At 42.3% G+C, this 19309-nt stretch overlaps 2 protein-coding genes across 2 annotated transcripts; one reads left to right on the top strand and one right to left on the bottom strand.

Moving 5' to 3' along the window:
- Positions 1-1005: 1005 nt before the first annotated feature.
- Positions 1006-7444, bottom strand: LOC128371701 (hepatitis A virus cellular receptor 1 homolog). Its single transcript, XM_053332080.1, has 7 exons — positions 7396-7444; positions 6713-7054; positions 5563-5640; positions 5346-5401; positions 4023-4124; positions 2672-2806; positions 1006-1167 (listed from the first exon to the last, which is right to left on the bottom strand). Exons 1-7 carry the CDS (start codon positions 7442-7444, stop codon positions 1006-1008), a joined length of 924 nt encoding a protein of 307 aa, XP_053188055.1.
- Positions 7445-9685: 2241 nt separating this feature from the next.
- On the top strand, positions 9686-15645 carry LOC128371700 (hepatitis A virus cellular receptor 1 homolog; the record flags this gene model as incomplete). The annotated part of the gene is made up of 7 exons (XM_053332079.1): positions 9686-9737; positions 10079-10420; positions 11027-11104; positions 11280-11323; positions 12872-12974; positions 13052-13076; positions 15582-15645. Coding segments are annotated over exons 1-7 (708 nt in total), but the record flags the coding sequence as incomplete, so codon positions are not given.
- Positions 15646-19309: the final 3664 nt, after the last annotated feature.

Raw genomic sequence — 19309 nt, 5'->3', positions numbered from 1 at the left:
CTACAACAGTGTAATCCTGCAGTCAGTGTCGCCACCTGCTGGTCAGAGAGCAGAACTACAGCAACACATGACGTAGAAATAAATCATTTATTTATTACTAATATTGGGTTTAATTTAATATCACATGAGACTACTTTTTATGTGTTTGTGTTAATATTTAAAGAAAATGAGCTGCTGCTTTTTATTGTATCAGCTCAGCATTTAAATCTTTCTGTGTGTAATATTTGTTAAACATTAATGTATCAACTTTAAATAGTTTCTGGTGTACATACAGTTTCATTTATATTGAAAAGTTCTACATAGATAAAGTTTATAATTATGTTTTGATGTGTAGAAGAGGAGCACAGAGCTGTTTAAATGTTTAAATGAGCAGAGCTGTGTTGTGGTGTTTCTGCCACTAGATGGAGACAAACAGCAGCTGCTTTAATATTGATAGCAGAAAATAACTGGTCACTGTTAACATGAAGACATGAGAGATAAGAACACATTCTCAACTTTTATTCATTATTTACAGATTTATAAAAGAGTTGATACATTAATGTTAAACAAATATCACACACAGAAAGATTTAAATGCTGAGCTGATACAATAAAAAGCAGCAGCTCATTTTCTTTAAATATTAACACACAAACACATAAAAAGTAGTTTGATGTTAATATTAAATTAAATATAAGTAAGTTAACCTGAGATGAGGGAAACTCTGTTATCCGTTCCAGAAAGAGAGGTAACTGAAACTCTGAGTCAGTCACCATGGTAACTGGAACTCTGAGTCAGTCACCATGGTAACTGGAACTCTGAGTCAGTCACCATGGTAACTGGAACTCTGAGTCAGTCACCATGGTAACTGACTCTGTGAACATAACCTGAGTTTCTACCTGTCTCCTCCTTCCTGAAGCAAGCTGCCAGACTTGGATGGTCCGTTTCTTCGCAATCTGATTGTCACAACCATTAGTTATAAGACCCCAGAGACGAGCGAACACACAGGATGTAACTCAAAAGCAGGGTTTAATGACAAGGGGAGTGGGGCAGCGAGGGAGCAGTGGCTGGGTCTGGGGTAAGGGATGGAGGGAAGGTTGGTGAGGTAAGGTCCAAGGTGGGAAGGCAGTGCACAGGGAGCAGGATCCAAGGGGGCAGAGGCAGGGCACAAGCTGTAGGGGGTAGGCAAACCTGTATAGGGAACAGGAGAGAGCGGTTACACAAGGAATAGTCTTCAAGCAAAAGTCACAATAACACACTAGAGGTTTAGGCCGCGTGTTACCACATGAGTAGCGGAACTATCTGGCAGAGGGTAGAAGGATGAACCGGGTCTTTATACTGCAGTTGATGAGTGATTAGAAACAGGTGTGCCAACCCTCCACCACTGGGCCCCGCCTCTGCAAAGGGAAACAAAGACAAAAGGGAGGAGACAAGACAGACAAGGAAACTCAGGAAGTCACAGCTGGGGCTGTGACACTGATAGATATCGAGGCAGAATTAATTCTCAATGCCTTATGTCTGGAGATGTATTCAGGGTTCAACTGGATGTGCTTTGATTCCAAGATGAATATGTGTTAGATTAGTATCACTTTTCATTACACTCAATCATTTCTTAACATTTTCTCCTCAGCCTCTGTCAGAGGTGCTGGTAGTCCTCCACCCGTCTTGCGGTCCACTGCCTTCTTTCTGTCGGCAGAGTAGAGCTCAAATGTTCATCTTATTTTTAGGAAGTATTTTATTGTACACATCGTCACATTTTAGTCTTAAAATCAATGACTCCAATATGTATAATAAGTAAAATAGTGTAAAATGTTAATCTAAGTAGGATATTAGATGAGAGGACATATGTGTTAAACAGCTTTCTGTTGGGGGTTTAAATTACTACATGTTGAAATAACCACTGAATTAATATTTACTTTGTTTAATAGCCTACATCAACTATGAATAAAATCAAAGTGAGGTACAATCATAGCCCAGCAAAATGTGCCTTACTTTTCTCAATTATGTTATTTTATTTCATTTTTAGCTGCTTCCAAATATGTTACACCACTTTTTCACCTGTATGCTACAATTTTACTTGAGGTAAGTTAAGTCAGTGGAGTGGTGCATTAAAACTTCAGCATTGACTCGGGCAGCAATTTTCTTCCCATGATGCTTCTCTGTCCTTAGCGTCTGCAGCAGTGTTACTGTATGTGAAATATATGATCATATTCACCACAGGCCTGCAGGGGGAGCTCCAGTTACAGTGAGGTGACGTCACTCGAGCTTGTTTTCTCAGTGGTTGCCATGGTGACTCAAGGTATCGGGGCTCCATTGAAGATCAAGGTGAACATACTCAGAGTTGATTGGACTAATTCAGATCAGCTGTTCTGGAACCGGATACTCAGAGTTTCCCATCTCACAGTTCAGGGTCAAAATCAGAGCTTGTTGAACCTCCTTTCTGGAATTCCCACCTGAACGCCTGCAGGTCATCAACATCCTCCATCATCACATGACGTGGACGCCGTCTGAAGCTCTCTGATTGGATGTTTCTTGCAGCAAAGCCCTCTGGGACTCGTAGTTGGTTTCTCTGCAGTCTTGAAGCTTCAGAGTCTGGTTTGTTGTGACGGTTCAGGTCCGTCTCACAGCTGCTTCCTGCTGTCACTTTGTGTTATTCGTCTGCAGCTCGTCGTCCTCTCAGGCCTCAGGGATGGACCTCGTACACGGCTTCACTGTAGCAGTCGATCTGGTAGATGTTCCTCACCGTAGTAACTCGACGGCGGAGCTCCAGAGTCGACGAATTACAGCTGTACCAGACCGAAGTGTAGGTCTGCTGCTCCTCCTCGTGCTGCTGCTGATGCTGCTGAGGGCTGAGAGACAAACAGAGTCACATGATTCATCACCTGTTCAGTTCTTCTTTGTTTGGTGTCAGTATTTCCTGTAATGATCCATGAATCACTGGAAGGATACAAACATCCTGTGCTGTTGTATTCATGAGTTTTTCTGTCACTTACTGGTCTTGTTGCTTTATGCTGGTTGGTTATGAACACACTGTGGTTTGAGTTCACACTAACACACCCTGAGCTCCCCTCACTTCTGTATTTAACATTTACCATGTGACATTAAAAAGACGTGTGTGTCACGTCAGCTGCAGGACGAGTCCGAACATGGTGAGTGCGCTCAGTGAGTGTTATCAGTCAGCAGAGAAACCTCAAAGGTTTCCTCTCAACGTTTTAGTCTCTGTCCATCAGTTTCAGCAGTACTTTTGCTGTAATACTGCATACTACATCAAGCTCAGAGTAGTATTGGTATTTTTACTGAAGTAAAGGATCTAAACAGTTATTATCGTGAGAAACAGAAACGTGTGATACCGAACAATAAGGTTAAAACTGGTAGGTTGTGGTTGTGCCTTTTTGTCATCACTGAGTTTCAGTTTGAACACTTCACAGCTTCACTGAGTCGTGTGAATGTGATGAAGGTGATAACACAGTGATGATGTGAAGGTGTCAGATGTTTCCAGGTGAGACTTCATGAGGCCTCAGAGACTCTAAGACTCCCTGCTGACTAATGAAGTCTCTGCTGAGTCATGATTTATCATCAGAGAAACATTACGATGAAAAAAAGTTGACGTATTAAAACATAGAAGAAGTCGAAGTTAGCCAATCAGATGAGTCATAAATGAAACTTACATTTTATGTTGGTTCCATCTTCTCCCTGCAGAGACAGAAAAACATCAGGAATAAAAACATGAATAAAGAATCAAGTTAAACACTGATATACTGGATTAAACTGGAGAGTTTCTGCACATGCTCAGTAGTGTCTGCCTTACACAGAACTACTCTCAGAGACTGAAAACATGATCACTGTAGAAACAATCTGTCTTGTTAAGTTGGTTTTTGTCCATTATTGAAACCTGAAAGGCAGAAAATAGTCAATCAATACTAATCATCTCTTTTATATTTCATTGCCTAGCAACAGATCACATGACCTCCATCATGGCCGACTGACCACAGCTTCCTCTCTGTGTCTATTTCTGTTGGTTGTTAAAAACAAAACTTACTGCTTACGGTGACGCCTGCTGTGACCAAACCGACCAACACAAGTAGAACGCACACCAGAATGATGATAACATCGATGCCTGTCTGCTTCTTCCCTTTATCCTGCTGCTGCTGTAAAACAAAAACACACAAACTGTCAGAAACAGCTTAAATACAACTGAATTCTGCTTCTTTGATTAAATATCTACTAATTCCCACTGAATGTTACTTTATTAGTGTGATTATTCAACACTTGCTGAATCATCAGGACAGCTGTTCATTACACCTACAGGAGCTTTTATCACCTCTCGTTCTAAATCTACAGGTATTAATATGGAGCCGTTTCCTCTCTGCAGCTATTACAGCTTCCACTCTTATAGGAAGCTTTCTACAACATGTTGGAGTGTCTGAAGAGTGTTTGTGAAGTCAGACACTGATGATGGATGAGAAGGTCTGGATCATAATCTCTGTTCTAGTTCATCCTAAAGGTGTTGGATGAGGTTGAGGTCAGGGTTCAGTCATGTCTTAATGGAGCTTCTTTGTGCACTGGGGAACAGTCATGCTGGAACAGAAAAGTTCCTCCCCAAACTGTTTCCACAAGGCTGGAAGCATTGAATTGTCCATAATATCTTAGTATGATGAAGCTTTAAGATTTCCCTTCACTGGAACTAAGAGGCCGAACCCTGAAAAACATCCTCATACCATTATCCCTCCTCCACCAAACTCTACAGTCAGTCAGTAACGTTCTGACTCCATCAGACTACAGACAGAGAAGCGTGATTCGTCCAGTGGCAGCGAGCTTTACACCTCTCCATCAATCACTCTGTATTGTGTTTGGTGATGTGAGGCTTTCATGCAGCTGCTCGGTTATAGAAACTCATTCAGTTTCTGTGCTGATGTTAATGTCAGAGGAAGTTTGAACTGGTGGTCTGTTGTTCCTGAACACTTCCACTCTTCAATAATACCACTAACAGCTGACTGTAGAATATCTAGCAGGAAGAAATGTAATGAACTGACTTATTGTAAAGGATTCATCCTCTGACACCAAGTCTGAATTCACTGAGCTCTTCACAACGACTCATTCTGTCACTGATGTCTGTAAATGCAGACTGCATGGCTAGCTGCTTGATTTTATACACCTGTGACTATAAAACACCTGAATTCAATGATTAACAGGTTTGTCCCAATACTTCTGTCCATATATGTGTAATTATCTGCAGTTGTCACTTCTCACATTTTAAATACTTATTATTGTAGAAATGTGTGTTAACTTTATGACAGAAGTGAATAAACCACAGAAATGTTTTCACAGCTTCATCTTGTCCTTTCACACAGGAAATCTTTATCTCTCACCTCGGGGTCGTTGCTGTCCGAGGAAGGTTGGACGCTCTCTGTAACGGTCACCTGACCTGCACGACGAGTAAATGAAAGCAGCTGTTTTTAGGGCAGCAGATGATGGCAAGAAAGAAAAGGTCTGGATGTTTTACCAGAGATTCTGGTTTAAAGGTTAATGATGAAGACATTTTATTTTCCACTCAGAGAGCATGTTTAGTGTGTGTTGGAGTCGTACCTGATGTGTTTATCGTCTGTTCTGTCTGTGGAGTCTGTTCAGTCGTTTCTGTGGTTGGTGTTGACGAGGTCGACGGAGCTGAAACAGAAATCGGAGTCAATCAATCTCAATCAATCTTTATTTGTATAGCGCCAAATTACAACAAAGTTATCTCAAGGCTCTTTACACATAGAGCACGTTCTAAACCGAACTCTTCAGGTTTTAACTTTAAAGAGACCCAACATTCACACATGAGCAACAGTGGCAAAAAAAAACTCCCTTTTAACAGGAAGAAACCTCAGAACCAGACTCAGAAGTGGGAGAACATCTGCGTCGACCGGTTGGGGTTGAGAGGAGAGAAAGGAAGGATAGAGGAGAGAAGCACAATGAAAATCAACAATGAAGGTCCGGGACTAGAATCCGTCATCCGGACGTCTACAGGCCCAGATTACCTGTGAGACGCATTAACAGAACTCATTAACATCAGTAACATCAGTAATGTCTGTATTAACTGTGGTGGAAACAGAGGACAGAGCCACTGTGTTTGTGACTCTGATGCTCTCAGCTCAGGTTTTAAATGCAGTGAAGTTTAAACAGACGAGTACCAGCGTCTCTACTGTCTGATGTCATCCACTCTTCAGCCAATCAGGAGAGACGCTCTGACATCACAACTGAACTAAAACCAGGACGCACACTTTTTATTTCTCTGACTGTGGAAATGTGAAGTTTTAACATCACAGATGATGAAGGACAGCATTAAAACAGAGTCTTCAGGCTCATTTATAGAAGCTCATTCAACACTTCTGAGTGTCCTTCAACACAAACTGAAGAGTCCTTTTCAATTTAAGCTTCAGTCAGCAAAACTAATTACACACATTAAACAAGGACTTTACAAGTTGACTAAAGTTAAAGAGCAAAATATCAATAAGGAAGTTCAATGAAAACTACAATCTCCATGACGACGTTAGTGACACTGTCCAATCACATTGCACAAAACCTTCCATAAATCAGCCTACAGATAAAACATGAGACTCATGCAGCTGTTATCAGTTTACTGTAACTATGGTAACGGGTCTAAAGTCATAGACAGTCCTCAAGTTTATGTTTATGAGTTTATCTCACACAAATATTCTGTCAGGAAAAGAATCTGATCATTTTAATGATTTCTTACCTTTCTCAATGCTCAGATCGATGTGATGTGATTCATCATTGAAGGGCCCATCTATCTTCACTCTGCATCCGTACAGTCCAGCATCTTCCTCTGTGGTCTTCAGGATCGTCAGAGAAACATCTCCATCCTCCAGTCGTCCCAGTAACTGATACCTGCTGGGAGCTCTGGTTGTCACTTTATATCCGTCTGTGGAGATGATCTGGTTGTTGCAGCCAAAAGTTGACACTGGTCCTCGACCCCAACAAGCTGCTGTTGGTCCGTGTTTCTTGATGTCATATTTACAGGAAAGGGTGACGTCCTCACCTGCTCGACCAACAACCTTCGTGCTGCTGGATCCACTGACTGAAGACAGAAAGACAAACAGAGTCTGTTAATGACTTAAACAGCTTCAACTTTGTGTTTCAGATCCTTCCAGTCAGCAACTCAAATCTAAATTCTGCGTCTTCACTTAAAGATCTGATGATGAACAGATCATGTTGGTTTTCATCACATCCTGAAGAGACTCTTAATATTTGAACTGTTTCAATTGTCTGTTTTCTTTTGAACTTGCTGATTATTCTGAGCTGCACTTTGTGAATGAAACATGCAAAACTGTCTAAATAAAGTTTATTAACATTATGACTTATTGTATTATTTCCTGTGTAAAGTGTTGATGATGTAAAGTGAATATAAAGAGCAGATACCTGTGAGCAGAGCGAGCAGCAGCAGAGAGTTGAAGCGTCTGACCGTCATCATGATGACTAACTGACTAACTGACTGTTTTAAAGCTGCTGAAAGTTTTCATCAGTTCAGGCTGCTGTGGTTTGGTCTGATGTTGCTGTTTTTAGCAGAGTGTTAAAAACCTGGTCAGAATAAGACTTCCTGGTGCTGCAGGTCACATCCCCCCTTCTCTCCCAACGTGACAGACGGGGAAACTAAGTTTGGTAACGCTGCTGCAGTACTTTAATGGAAATACTACAGTAAAGTACTAGTACCTCTAACTGTACTACAGTAAGTACTAGTACCTCTAACTATACTACAGTAAAATATGACAAAAACATAGATGTGGAGAAATGTAGAAATAAATCATTCATTTAGTCTTGTAGTGTGACTGAATTGTCCCGTATCTGCTGCCAGAGGGAAGCAGTTGAAGTTGTGGTATCCAGGATGTTTTGGGTCACTGATGATGTTTAAGGTCCTGACAGCAGGCTTGGTAAATGTCCCAGACTACAGGAAGCTGGGTCCCAGTGCTGTGCAGTCTGGATGAGTGTTTGCAGAGCCCTCTGGTCCACGCTGTGATGCAGTACGTGATGATACTCTCCACAGAGCTCCGGTAGAAGGTAACCAGCAGGTTCTGTGGCAGACCGGCTCTCCTCAGCTTCCCAATGACGGTGGATGTATGTGAGGCCCAGGAGAGTCCTCAGTGATGTTTACCACCACACATTTAAAACTGGAGACTCTCCACTGCTTCACTGGGTTGGGATTGGTTCTCCTCTTCTTCCTCAAGTCCACTACAGTCTCCTTTGTCTTGTTGTTGTTCAGGATGAGATTATTAGAGGAACACCAGACTGTCAGGTTCTGTATGCTGACTCATGGTTGTTGGAGATCAGGCCCATGACTGTCTGTGAACTTTATGATGGTGTTTGTTGGACAGGCTGACAGTCATGGGTGAAGAGGGCCAACAGGACAGGGCTCAGGACACACACCTGAGGAACACCAGTGTTCAGGATGAGAGTCAATCTGGGGCTGGTTGGTCAGGAAGTCCAGGATCCAGTTACAGATGGTTGTGTTCAGGCCCAGTCTGTGAAGTTCAGACAGTAGGATGTTGGGTATGATGCTGTTAAAGACATGTATGACTGTATGTTTGTCCTTCACATGTCTCCAGATCCATTCATCAGATCTACTTCATACCTGGCAGGTATGCAGTGTGATGTGTGAAGTTGTTTGGATGAGCCTCATAAACAACCTCACTTCTTCTTTCTCTACCAGACAGTGTCACTTTCGGGACGGGTTCTGCTCTCTGTAGGTACTGAGAGTTTCAAACAGGAACTGCACCATGACAATCACAGTTGGTAGTTGACTTGGTTGTTTTTACATTTAGTTTAAAAATCTGCTTCTGCTTTTATTCTTTTGTTTGTTGTATGACTCCATACAAGATGATGTGAATCCATTTTAATTGAAGATTAATGTATATTAAAGGTATTCATGAACATTTAGAGAGTTTTCTATTTAAAGATGTTACCCCTAAAATGACATTAGCCTTTAGCACATTTCAGTTTCAGTTCTGCATCAAATAGTGAATTTGACTCTATGCAGAAAGTTATCTGCAGTTATTTTAAGCTTTGAATGAGTCGACTGGACTCTGCAGGTCTGTGGTGTCGGGGCCCATCGTGATGCCTTTTCAAATCCCAGATGGCCCCACTGATAAACTGTTGTTTGAAGTTATCTTCAGTTTATTTAACTCATTAATCTTGTTAAGTTACATCACATTTTTAAAGGCACAGTTTGTCAGACTGAGGATAAAGGTTTAATTCCCTCTATGTTTATCTCCTCTACTGTCTGACAGTTCATCAGTTTGATGTTTGTTTGTAATTTCAGAAAAATAATTAACCAAGAAACAGCCAAGATTACTGTTTTAATGATTATTGATTATTTACTTTGTCCACATATATTTCTTATACATTCAGTCTATCAGCTAATAAAATTACAGGTTAGAGATATTTTTTGCAGTGTGGAGTTCAGCTGTCCTGCTCAGACTTTGAAGAAGTGAAAGTCAGTCTGCAGATACAGGAAACAGCCGATACTGAAGCAGCCAACGGGACATCGTGCTGACCGAGCTGTAAAAGGTGTCATCTGTCCAACAAGTGTTTAACACTCTGCTGAAAACAGGAACATCAGATCAAAGCACAGCAGCCTGCCCTGCACAGATAAGATAATTACCAGATAAATAACTGAGAATATTAAAGAAAACAGTCAGTTAGTCAGTTAGTCATCATGATGACGGTCAGACGCTTCAACTCTCTGCTGCTGCTCGCTCTACTCACAGGTATCTGCTCTTTATATTCACTTTACATCATCAACACTTTACACAGGAAATAATACAATAAGTCATAATGTTAATAAACTTTATTTAGACAGTTTTGCATGTTTCATTCACAAAGTGCAGCTCAGAATAATCAGCAAGTTCAAAAGAAAACAGACAATTGAAACAGTTCAAATATTAAGAGTCTCTTCAGGATGTGATGAAAACCAACATGATCTGTTTATCATCAGATCTTTAAGTGAAGACGCAGAATTTAGATTTGAGTTGCTGACTGGAAGGATCTGAAACACAAAGTTGAAGCTGTTTAAGTCATTAACAGACTCTGTTTGTCTTTCTGTCTTCAGTCAGTGGATCCAGCAGCACGAAGGTTGTTGGTCGAGCAGGTGAGGACGTCACTCTGCCCTGTAAATATGACATCAAGTATAACGGACCAACAGCAGTCTGTTGGGGTCGAGGATCAATACCATATTCAGGCTGCAACAACCAGATCATCTCCACAGACGGATCTAAAGTGACAACCAGAGCTTCCAGCAGGTATCAGTTACTGGGACGACTGAAGGATGGAGATGTTTCTCTAACGATCCTGAAGACCACAGAGGAAGATGCTGGACAGTACGGATGCAGAGTGGACATATCTGGTTGGTTCAATGATGAAAAACATCACATCGATCTGACCATTGAGAAAGGTAAGAAATCATTAAAATTATCAGGTTGTTTCTGACAGAATATTTATGTTTTATCGTGCAATGTGATTGGACAGTGTCACTATCGTTGTCATGGAGATCGTAGTTTTCACTGAACTTCCTTATTGATATTTTGCTCTTTAACTTTAGTCAACTTGTAAAGTCCTTGTTTAATGTGTGTAATTAGTTTTGCTGACTGAAGCTTAAATTGAAAAGGACTCTTCAGTTTGTGTTGAAGGACACTCAGAAGTGTTGAATGAGCTTCTATAAATGAGCCTGAAGACTCTGTTTTAATGCTGTCCTTCATCATCTGTGATGTTAAAACTTCACATTTCCACAGTCAGAGAAATAAAAAGTGTGCGTCCTGGTTTTAGTTCAGTTGTAAAGTCAGAGCGTCTCTCCTGATTGGCTGAAGAGTGGATGACATCAGACAGTAGAGACGCTGGTACTCGTCTGTTTAAACTTCACTGCATTTAACACCTGAGCTGAGAGCATCAGAGTCACAAACACAGTGGCTCTGTCCTCTGTTTCCACCACAGTTAATACAGACATTACTGATGTTACTGATGTTAATGAGTTCTGTTAATGTGACTCTGATTTCTGTTTCAGCTCCGTCGACCTCGTCAACACCAACCACAGAAACGACTGAACAGACTCCACAGACAGAACAGACGATAAACACATCAGGTACGACTCCAACACACACTAAACATGCTCTCTGAGTGGAAAATAAAATGTCTTCGTCATTAACCTTTAAACCAGAATCTCTGGTAAAACATCCAGACCTTTTTTTTTCTTGAGCTTCATGATGACATCATCTGCTGCCCTAAAAAACAGCTGCTTTCATTTCCTCGTCCTGCAGGTCAGGTGACTGTTACAACTTCCTCGACCAGCATCGACCCCGAGGTGAGAGATAAAGATTTCCTGTGTTAAAGGACAAGATGAAGCTGTGAAAACATTTCTGTGGTTTATGCCCTTGTGTCATAAATATCACACAAATTTCTACATAAATAAATATTTAAAATGTGAGAGGTGACAACTGCAGATCATTACACATATTTCAATCAGGAGAGACCAGAGAATGAAGTAGGTAGGTATTGTCTTTGGCGCTTGGACTCTGCAGGGAGAATTTTTGAATCAAAGGACTTCAGTCCTAATCAGCAGCATTATAGATCCTCTCTTAGAGTCCAGACACTGGTGGTGGCTGATGACTGTGATCAATCAATCTCGGGCCAAATCACAACAAAGTCATCTTGAGGTTGAGACTGATCAGCTGATGAGGTTTAAGTGTTGCATTGAGGAATCTGAGGACTGGGAGGTGATGGGGAGGAACAGCATCAAGAAAGCACCTGAGCAGAGGAGAACATTTATAAAGTCAGCTGCAATATGATAGGCTGACAATGAAGGTGTGTCACTGTGCTATTGGTTAGACTTGACCAGGTGATGTGAACAGCTGATAACAGCAAGGACAATGTGAGCTTTGACAGAAATCAGTATGAGCTGTGAGAAAGATCAGAATGACTAAAGAATGAGAAATAATACTATGACGTGAGCATACAAACAAGTGGTCTTCCTGTCTGAACTTTAGCTGAGCTTCATATGGACAGAAGTATTGGGACCTACCTGTTAATCATTGAATTCAGGTGTTTTATAGTCACAGGTGTATAAAATCAAGCAGCTAACCATGCAGTCTGCATTTAATGACATTAGTGACAGAATGAGTCGTTGTGAAGAGCTCAGTGAATTCAGACTTGGTGTCAGAGGATGAATCCTTTACAATAAGTCAGTTCATTACATTTCTTCCTGCTAGATATTCTACAGTCAGCTGTTAGTGGTATTATTGAAGAGTGGAAGTGTTCAGGAACAACAGACCACGTAAAGTCACAGAGCAGGTCAACCAGTGTTGAGGGACATACTGTGTAAAAGTCTTCAACAGTCTGAAGGAGTCACAACGTTACTGACTGACTGTAGAGTTTGGTGGAGGAGGGATAATGGTATGAGGATGTTTTTCAGGGTTCGGCCTCTTAGTTCCAGTGAAGGGAAATCTTAAAGCTTCAGCATACTAAGATATTATGGACAATTCTTTGCTTCCAGCTTTGTGGGAACAGTTTGGGGAGGAACTCTGACCTCAACCTCATCCAACAGCTTTAGGATGAACTAGAACAGAGATTATGATCCAGACCTTCTCATCCATCATCAGTGTCTGACTTCACAAACACTCTTCAGACACTCCAACATGTTGTAGAAAGCTTCCCAGAAGAGTGGAAGCTGTTATAGCTGCAGAGAGGAAACAGCTCCATATTAATACCTGTAGATTTAGAATGACTGATGTTTTAACCAGAAGACTCATTTAACATCTATTAGAATAATGAATGTAAATTGAACTTTTGATGCCTAAAGTATTAATTTCTCACAATTAAAGTAAAATAGTATTTGTGTTTGTATGTTTTACAGCCACAGCAGGAGGACCAGGAGGCCGGCAGCACTCCTGTGGTTCTGGTGCGCGTTGTGCTCATGTTGATCGCTTTGGTCACAGCGAACGTTGTCATTGTTATCGGTAGGTTTTGTTTTTAACAACCAAATCAACACATCTTTATTCATGTTTTTATTCCTGATATTTTTCTGTCTCTGCAGGGAGAAGATGGAACCAACATAAAATGTAAGTTTCATTTATGACTCACTGATTGGCTTCTAACTTCTATTTTTTAATTGATCTTGTTTCAAATTTTAAGTAAATTGACACCAGATCTGCAGTATTATGAGTGATGTAGTATGCAGTATTACAGTAAAAGTAGTGGTTTGGTCCCCTCCCTGAGCGACTACCTTATCTTGGTGGAGGGGTTTGCGTGTCTCAATGACCCCAGGAGCTCAGTTGTTGGGGGATTTCATGCCTCTGGTAGGGTCTCCCATGGCAAACAGGTCCGGGGGGAGGGGCCAGACAAAGAATAGCTCAAAAAAAACCCTTATGATTTATGAGTGCTATAAATGGTTTTCCGTGTCCCTCGCCTGGACGCGGGTCACCGGGGCCCCCCCTTGAGAAAGGTCTGGGGGTGGGGCTCGGTGGCCAGTGCCTGGTGGCCGGGCCTTCTCCCATGGGGCCCGGCCGGGCACAGCCCGAAAAGGGGACATGGGACCCCCCTCCCACAGACCCACTACTAGTGGGGGGCCCAAAAGGGTTGGGTGCGTAGAGGGCTGGGCGTCAGCCGGGGACGGCCCTCGGCTGCAGAAGCTAGCTCTAGGGACGTGAAACATCACCTCTCTGGTGGGGAAGGAGCCTGAGCTGGTGCGTGAGGTTGAGAAGTTCCGGCTAGATATAGTCGGCCTCACCTCGACGCACAGCAAGGGCTCTCGAACCAGTCTTCTCGAGAGGGGTTGGACTCTCTCCCACTCTGGAGTTGCCACTGGTGATAGGCGCCGGGCAGGGGTGGCAATACTTATTGCCCCCCGGCTTGGTGCCTGTATGTGGGAGTTTACCCCGGTAGACGAGAGGGTAGCCTCCCTCCACCTTTGGTTGGGGGGATGGATCCTGACTGTTGTCTGTGCCTATGGTCCAAACAGCAGCTCAGAGTATCTACCCTTCTTGGACTCCTTGGAGGGGGGGCTGGAGAATGCTCCCTCTGGGGATTCCCTCGTTCTGCTGGGGGACTTCAACGCCCACGTTGGCAGCGACAGTGACTCCGGAGGCAGCAGGCAGGTACCGGCAGGCCAAGCAGAGTGCAGCTGCGGCAGTCACTGAGGCAAAAACCCGGACATGGGAGGAGTTCGGTGAGGCAATGGAAAACGACTTCCGGACGGCTTCGAAGAGATTCTGGACCACCATTTGGCATCACAGGAGGGGGAAGCAGTGCATCATCAACACTGTGTACGGTGGGGACGGTGCGCTGCTGACTTCAACTCGGGACATTGTGGATCAGTGGAAGGAATACTTCGAAGACCTCCTCAATCCCACTGACACGTCTTCTGGTAAGGAAGCAGGGCCTGGGGCTCCCCTATCTCTGGGGTGGAGGTCGCTGAGGTGGTCAAAAAGCTCCTCGGTGGCAGGGCCCCAAGGGTGGATGAGATCCGCCCCGAGTTCCTCAAGACCTTGGATGTTGTGGGGCTGTCATGGCTGACACGACTCTGCAGCATCGCATGGACATTGGGGGCAGTGCCTCTGAGTGTGAAGCGGCCGGGATGAGAATCAGCACCTCCATATCCGAGCACTCTCCGGGTCGGGGATGAGATCCTGCCCCAAGTGGAGAAGTTCATGTACCTCGGGGTCTTGTTCACAAGTGAGGGAAGGATGGAACGGGAGATCGACAGGCGGATCGGTGCGGTGTCTGCAGTAATGCGGACTCTGCACAGATCCTTCGTGGTGAAGAGAGAGCTGAGCCGAAAGGCAAAGCTCTCGATTTACCAGTCGATCTTGGTTCCTACCCTCACCTCTGGTCATGAGCTTTGGGTAGTGACCGAAAAAACAAGCGGCCGAAATGAGCTTCCTCCGTAGGGTGGCTGGGCTCTCCCTTAGAGATAGGGTGAGAAGCTCAGTTATCCGGAGGGAGCTCGGAGTAGACCCGCTGCTCCTCCGCATCGAGAGGAGCCAGATGAGGTGGCTCGGGCATCTAGTCAGGATGCCTCCCGGACGCCTCCCTGGTGAGGTGTTCAGGGCCCGTCCCACCGGTAGGAGAACCAGGACACGCTGGAGAGACTATGTCTCTCGGCTGGCCTGGGAACGCCTCGGGATCCCCCAGGAAGAGCTAGACGAAGTGGCTGGAGAGAGGGAAGTCTGGGCTTCCCTGCTTAGGCTGCTGCCACCGAGACCCGACCCTGGATAAAGCGGAAGAAAGACGGTACGGTACAGTAGTGGTTTGGTCTCTGACTGATTATTAATTATTAATCAACTAATTGGAAGCCAAACTTATCATCTCTAGTTGTAAACAACCTGATTTGAAAGTTCCTGATAAATTGAGCATGTTGAAGCTGGAGAGTTTTTTTCTTTCAGCAGAAACAGAAACTGATGAACATAAACTTCCAATTAGCAGACGACCTGCTCTGCTTCCTGAGCCACAGCCGAAATGAACCTGTGTAGATAATCAGACTAAAGTGGAGAGTGAGCTGGCAGGATATTACCATGTGTGGCTAATATTTAAACATTAAAACATCAAAGACTCTGTTTGTCTCTCAGCCCTCAGCAGCAGGACAACACTTTGATCCGGTTCAGCTCGAATTCATCGGCTCTGGAGCTCCACCGTCAAGGTTCTGCAGTGGAGAACATCTACCAGATCGATGCTGATGGCGGCAACAGTGACTGTGTGTACGAGGTCTGTCCCTGAGGCCTGAGAGGACGACGAGCTGCAGACGAATAACACAAAGTGACAGCAGGAATCAGCTGTGAGACAGACCTGAACCGTCACAACAAACCAGACTCTGAAGCTTCAAGACTGCAGAGAAACCAACTACGAGTCCCAGAGGGCTTTGCTGCAAGAAACATCCAATCAGAGAGCTTCAGACGGCGTCCACGTCATGTGATGATGGAGGATGTTGATGACCTGCAGGCGTTCAGGTCATGAAGACGACTGCTTGTTTTTATATTTAATTTAATATCACATCAAACTACTTTTTATGTGTTTGTGTTAATATTTAAAGAAAATGAGCTGCAGCTTTTTATTGTATCAGCTCAGCATTTAAATCTTTCTGTGTGTAATATTTGTTAAACATTAATGTATAAACTCTTTTATAAATCTGTAAATAATGAATAAAAGTTGAGAATGTGTTCTTATCTCTCATGTCTTCATGTTAACAGTGACCAGTTATTTTCTACTATAAATATTAAAGCAGCTGCTGTTTGTCTCCATCTAGTGGCAGAAACACCACAACACAGCTCTGCTCATTTAAACATTTAAACAGCTCTGTGCTCCTCTTCTACACATCAAAACATCATCATTATAAACTTTATCTATGTAGAACTTTTCAATATAAATAAAAAACAGGACATATTAAATAAAGGTTGACAGTAAAAATCAGAAATAAAACAGAACAGTGATGATGAAGATTAAGAACAAACAGAGAATAATAAAATAACACATAAAGAGAATATGGCCCAGTTTCGCAGACAAGGCTCAAGCCTAGTCACAGTCTAAAATGCTGTTTGAGCTGGCTTAAGTTTAAATCACCTGAACAGACTTATCTTAAAGTAGTCATAGATTTAGTCTGTTCTGGATTAAACAAAGCCAATTGCAAGAGGGTAGATTAGAGCTACTGTAGGACTAAATTGAAGTTTATATTAATCCTGCAAAGAGGCAGGTTAAACTTCAGTTTAGTACTGTTTGTGAAAGGGAGCACAGATATGTTTCTAGAAGCAGACAGACGTTACAGACAGACATCCTAAAGAAAGGTTTTAAAGGTTTTTTAACTGTTGGCTCAGATGTGGACAGTCTGATCCAGTCTGCTCACAGAACTGGAACCAGGACCAGCAGGGAGGAACTGGTTTGATGATCTAAGACCAGGATCAGGCTCACAGGATGTTAGAGGTCTAGTTTATATTCAGAGGTCCCAGTTAGAGATGTGCTGCTGACTCTAAACTTCCTGCTGTCTCAGTGAGCAGCAGAATTATTTCTGAGTCTTAATGTAGATAATTAATGTAATAAATGCTGTAAATAAATGTTAGTAATAAATAAATGATTTATTTCTACATGTCATGTGTTGCTGTAGTTCTGCTCTCTGACCAGCAGGTGGCGACACTGACTGCAGGATTACACTGTTGTAGAGCAGTTTGATTTGTATTGATCAGTGATTTTAACACATTAACAGGCATGAAAAGTAACTAAGTACATTTACTCAAGTACTGTAATGAAGTACAGTTAGAGGTACTAGTACTTTACTGTAGTACAGTTAGAGGTACTTGTACTTCACTGGAGTACAGTTTGAGGTACTTGTACTTTACTGTAGTATAGTTTGAGGTACTAGTACTTTACTGTAGTACAGTTAGAGGTACTAGTACTTTACTGTAGTACAGTTTGAGGTACTTGTACTCTACTGCAGTACAGTTTGAGGTACTAGTACTTTACTGTAGTATAGTTTGAGGTACTAGTACTTTACTGTAGTACAGTTAGAGGTACTAGTACTTTACTGTAGTACAGTTTGAGGTACTTGTACTCTACTGCAGTACAGTTTGAGGTACTAGTACTTTACTGTAGTACTGTTAGAGGTACTAGTACTTTACTGTAGTACAGTTAGAGGTACTAGTACTTTACTGTAGGACAGTTTGGAGGTACTAGTACTTGACTGTAGTACAGTTAGAGGTACTAGTACTTTACTGTAGTACAGTTTGAGGTACTAGTACTATACTGTAGTGCAGTTAGAGGTACTAGTACTTTAATGTAGTACAGTTAGAGGTACTAGTACTTTACTGTAGTACAGTTAGAGGTACTAGTACTTTACTGTAGTACAGTTAGAGGTACTAGTACTTTAATGTAGTACAGTTAGAGGTACTAGTATTTTACTGTAGTACAGTTTGAGGTACTAGTACTTTACTGTAGTACAGTTTGAGGTACTTGTACTTTACTGTAGTACAATTAGAGGTACTAGTACTTTACTGTAGTACAGTTTGAGGTACTAGTACTTTACTGTAGTACAGTTAGAGGTACTTGTACTTTACTGTAGTATTTCCATGTGATGCTACTTTCTACTCCACTACATTTATTTAACAGCTTTAGTTACTTTTCAGATGCAGATTTGACTCAATGATAATATAACAAGCTTTTAAAATACAACATATTGTTAAAGATCTGCTTTTAAAATGTTAAATGTGGTATTTTGGTCGTCATGTTCCAGACTTTATGAGTTAAACACCTCACTGTACATTTCATTCATAACTGCTGATCCTGATGGTTTTACATGTTAAAGTGTTAAAGTATTTCTGTTTCTTAAAACAACAGGAATATTTTTATTGGTATCATCATCAGTGTGGAACCCCTGTGAACTTTATGATGGTGTTTGTTGGACAGGCTGACAGTCATGGGTGAAGAGGGCCAACAGGACAGGGCTCAGGACACACTCCTGAGGAACACCAGTGTTCAGGATGAGAGTCAATCTGGGGCCGGTTGGTCAGGAAGTCCAGGATCCAGTTACAGATGGTTGTGTTCAGGCCCAGTCTGTGAAGTTTAGACAGTAGGATGTTGGGTATGATGCTGTTAAAGACATGTATGACTGTATGTTTGTCCTTCACATGTCTCCAGATCCATTCATCAGATCTACTTCATACCTGGCAGGTATGCAGTGTGATGTGTGAAGTTGTTTGGATGAGCCTCATAAACAACCTCACTTCTTCTTTCTCTACCAGACAGTGTCACTTTGTCATTGAAACCCACATTGTGGTCAGAGATTAGATAACATCTGTAGTGATAAGATCTACCACAGAGAATGAACTGAAAAGGTTCAGAGAGAAGCTCCATCTCTGTTCCTCACATGGAGGAACTTAGGAAGTATGCAGGAAGTTATTCATTGACATTTATTTATTTTAACCTCAAAATGACATTAGCCTTTAGCACATTTCAGTTTCAGTTCTGCATCAAATAGTGAATTTGACTCTATGCAGAAAGTTATCTGTAGTTATTTTAAGCTTTGAATGAGTCGACTGGACTCTGCAGGTCTGTGGTGTCGGGGCCCATCGTGATGCCTTTTCAAATCCCAGATGGCCCCACTGATAAACTGTTGTTTGAAGTTATCTTCAGTTAAACTCATTAATCTTGTTCAGTTACGTCACATTTTTAAAGGCACAGTTTGTCAGACTGAGGATAAAGGTTTAATTCCCTCTATGTTTATCTCCTCTACTGTCTGACAGCTCATCAGTTTCATGTTTGTTTGTAATTTCAGACTAAATTTAACCAAGAAACAGCCAAGATTACTGTTTTA

This window comes from Scomber japonicus, chromosome 13 (assembly GCF_027409825.1).
Source record: "Scomber japonicus isolate fScoJap1 chromosome 13, fScoJap1.pri, whole genome shotgun sequence".
Lineage (NCBI taxonomy): Eukaryota > Metazoa > Chordata > Actinopteri > Scombriformes > Scombridae > Scomber > Scomber japonicus.
This window is presented reverse-complemented; position numbering and strand designations above follow the sequence as displayed.

Coding starts and splice junctions, on each gene's coding strand:
- LOC128371701 (XM_053332080.1), bottom strand. CDS start 7,444: ATGACGGTCAGACGCTTCAACTCTCTGCTGCTGCTCGCTCTGCTCACA. Junction 5,641..6,712: donor CGATCTGAGCATTGAGAAAG/GTAAGAAATCAT, acceptor TTTCTGTTTCAG/CTCCGTCGACCTCGTCAACA. Junction 2,807..4,022: donor TGGTCACAGCAGGCGTCACC/GTAAGCAGTAAG, acceptor CAGCATCAGCAG/CAGCACGAGGAGGAGCAGCA.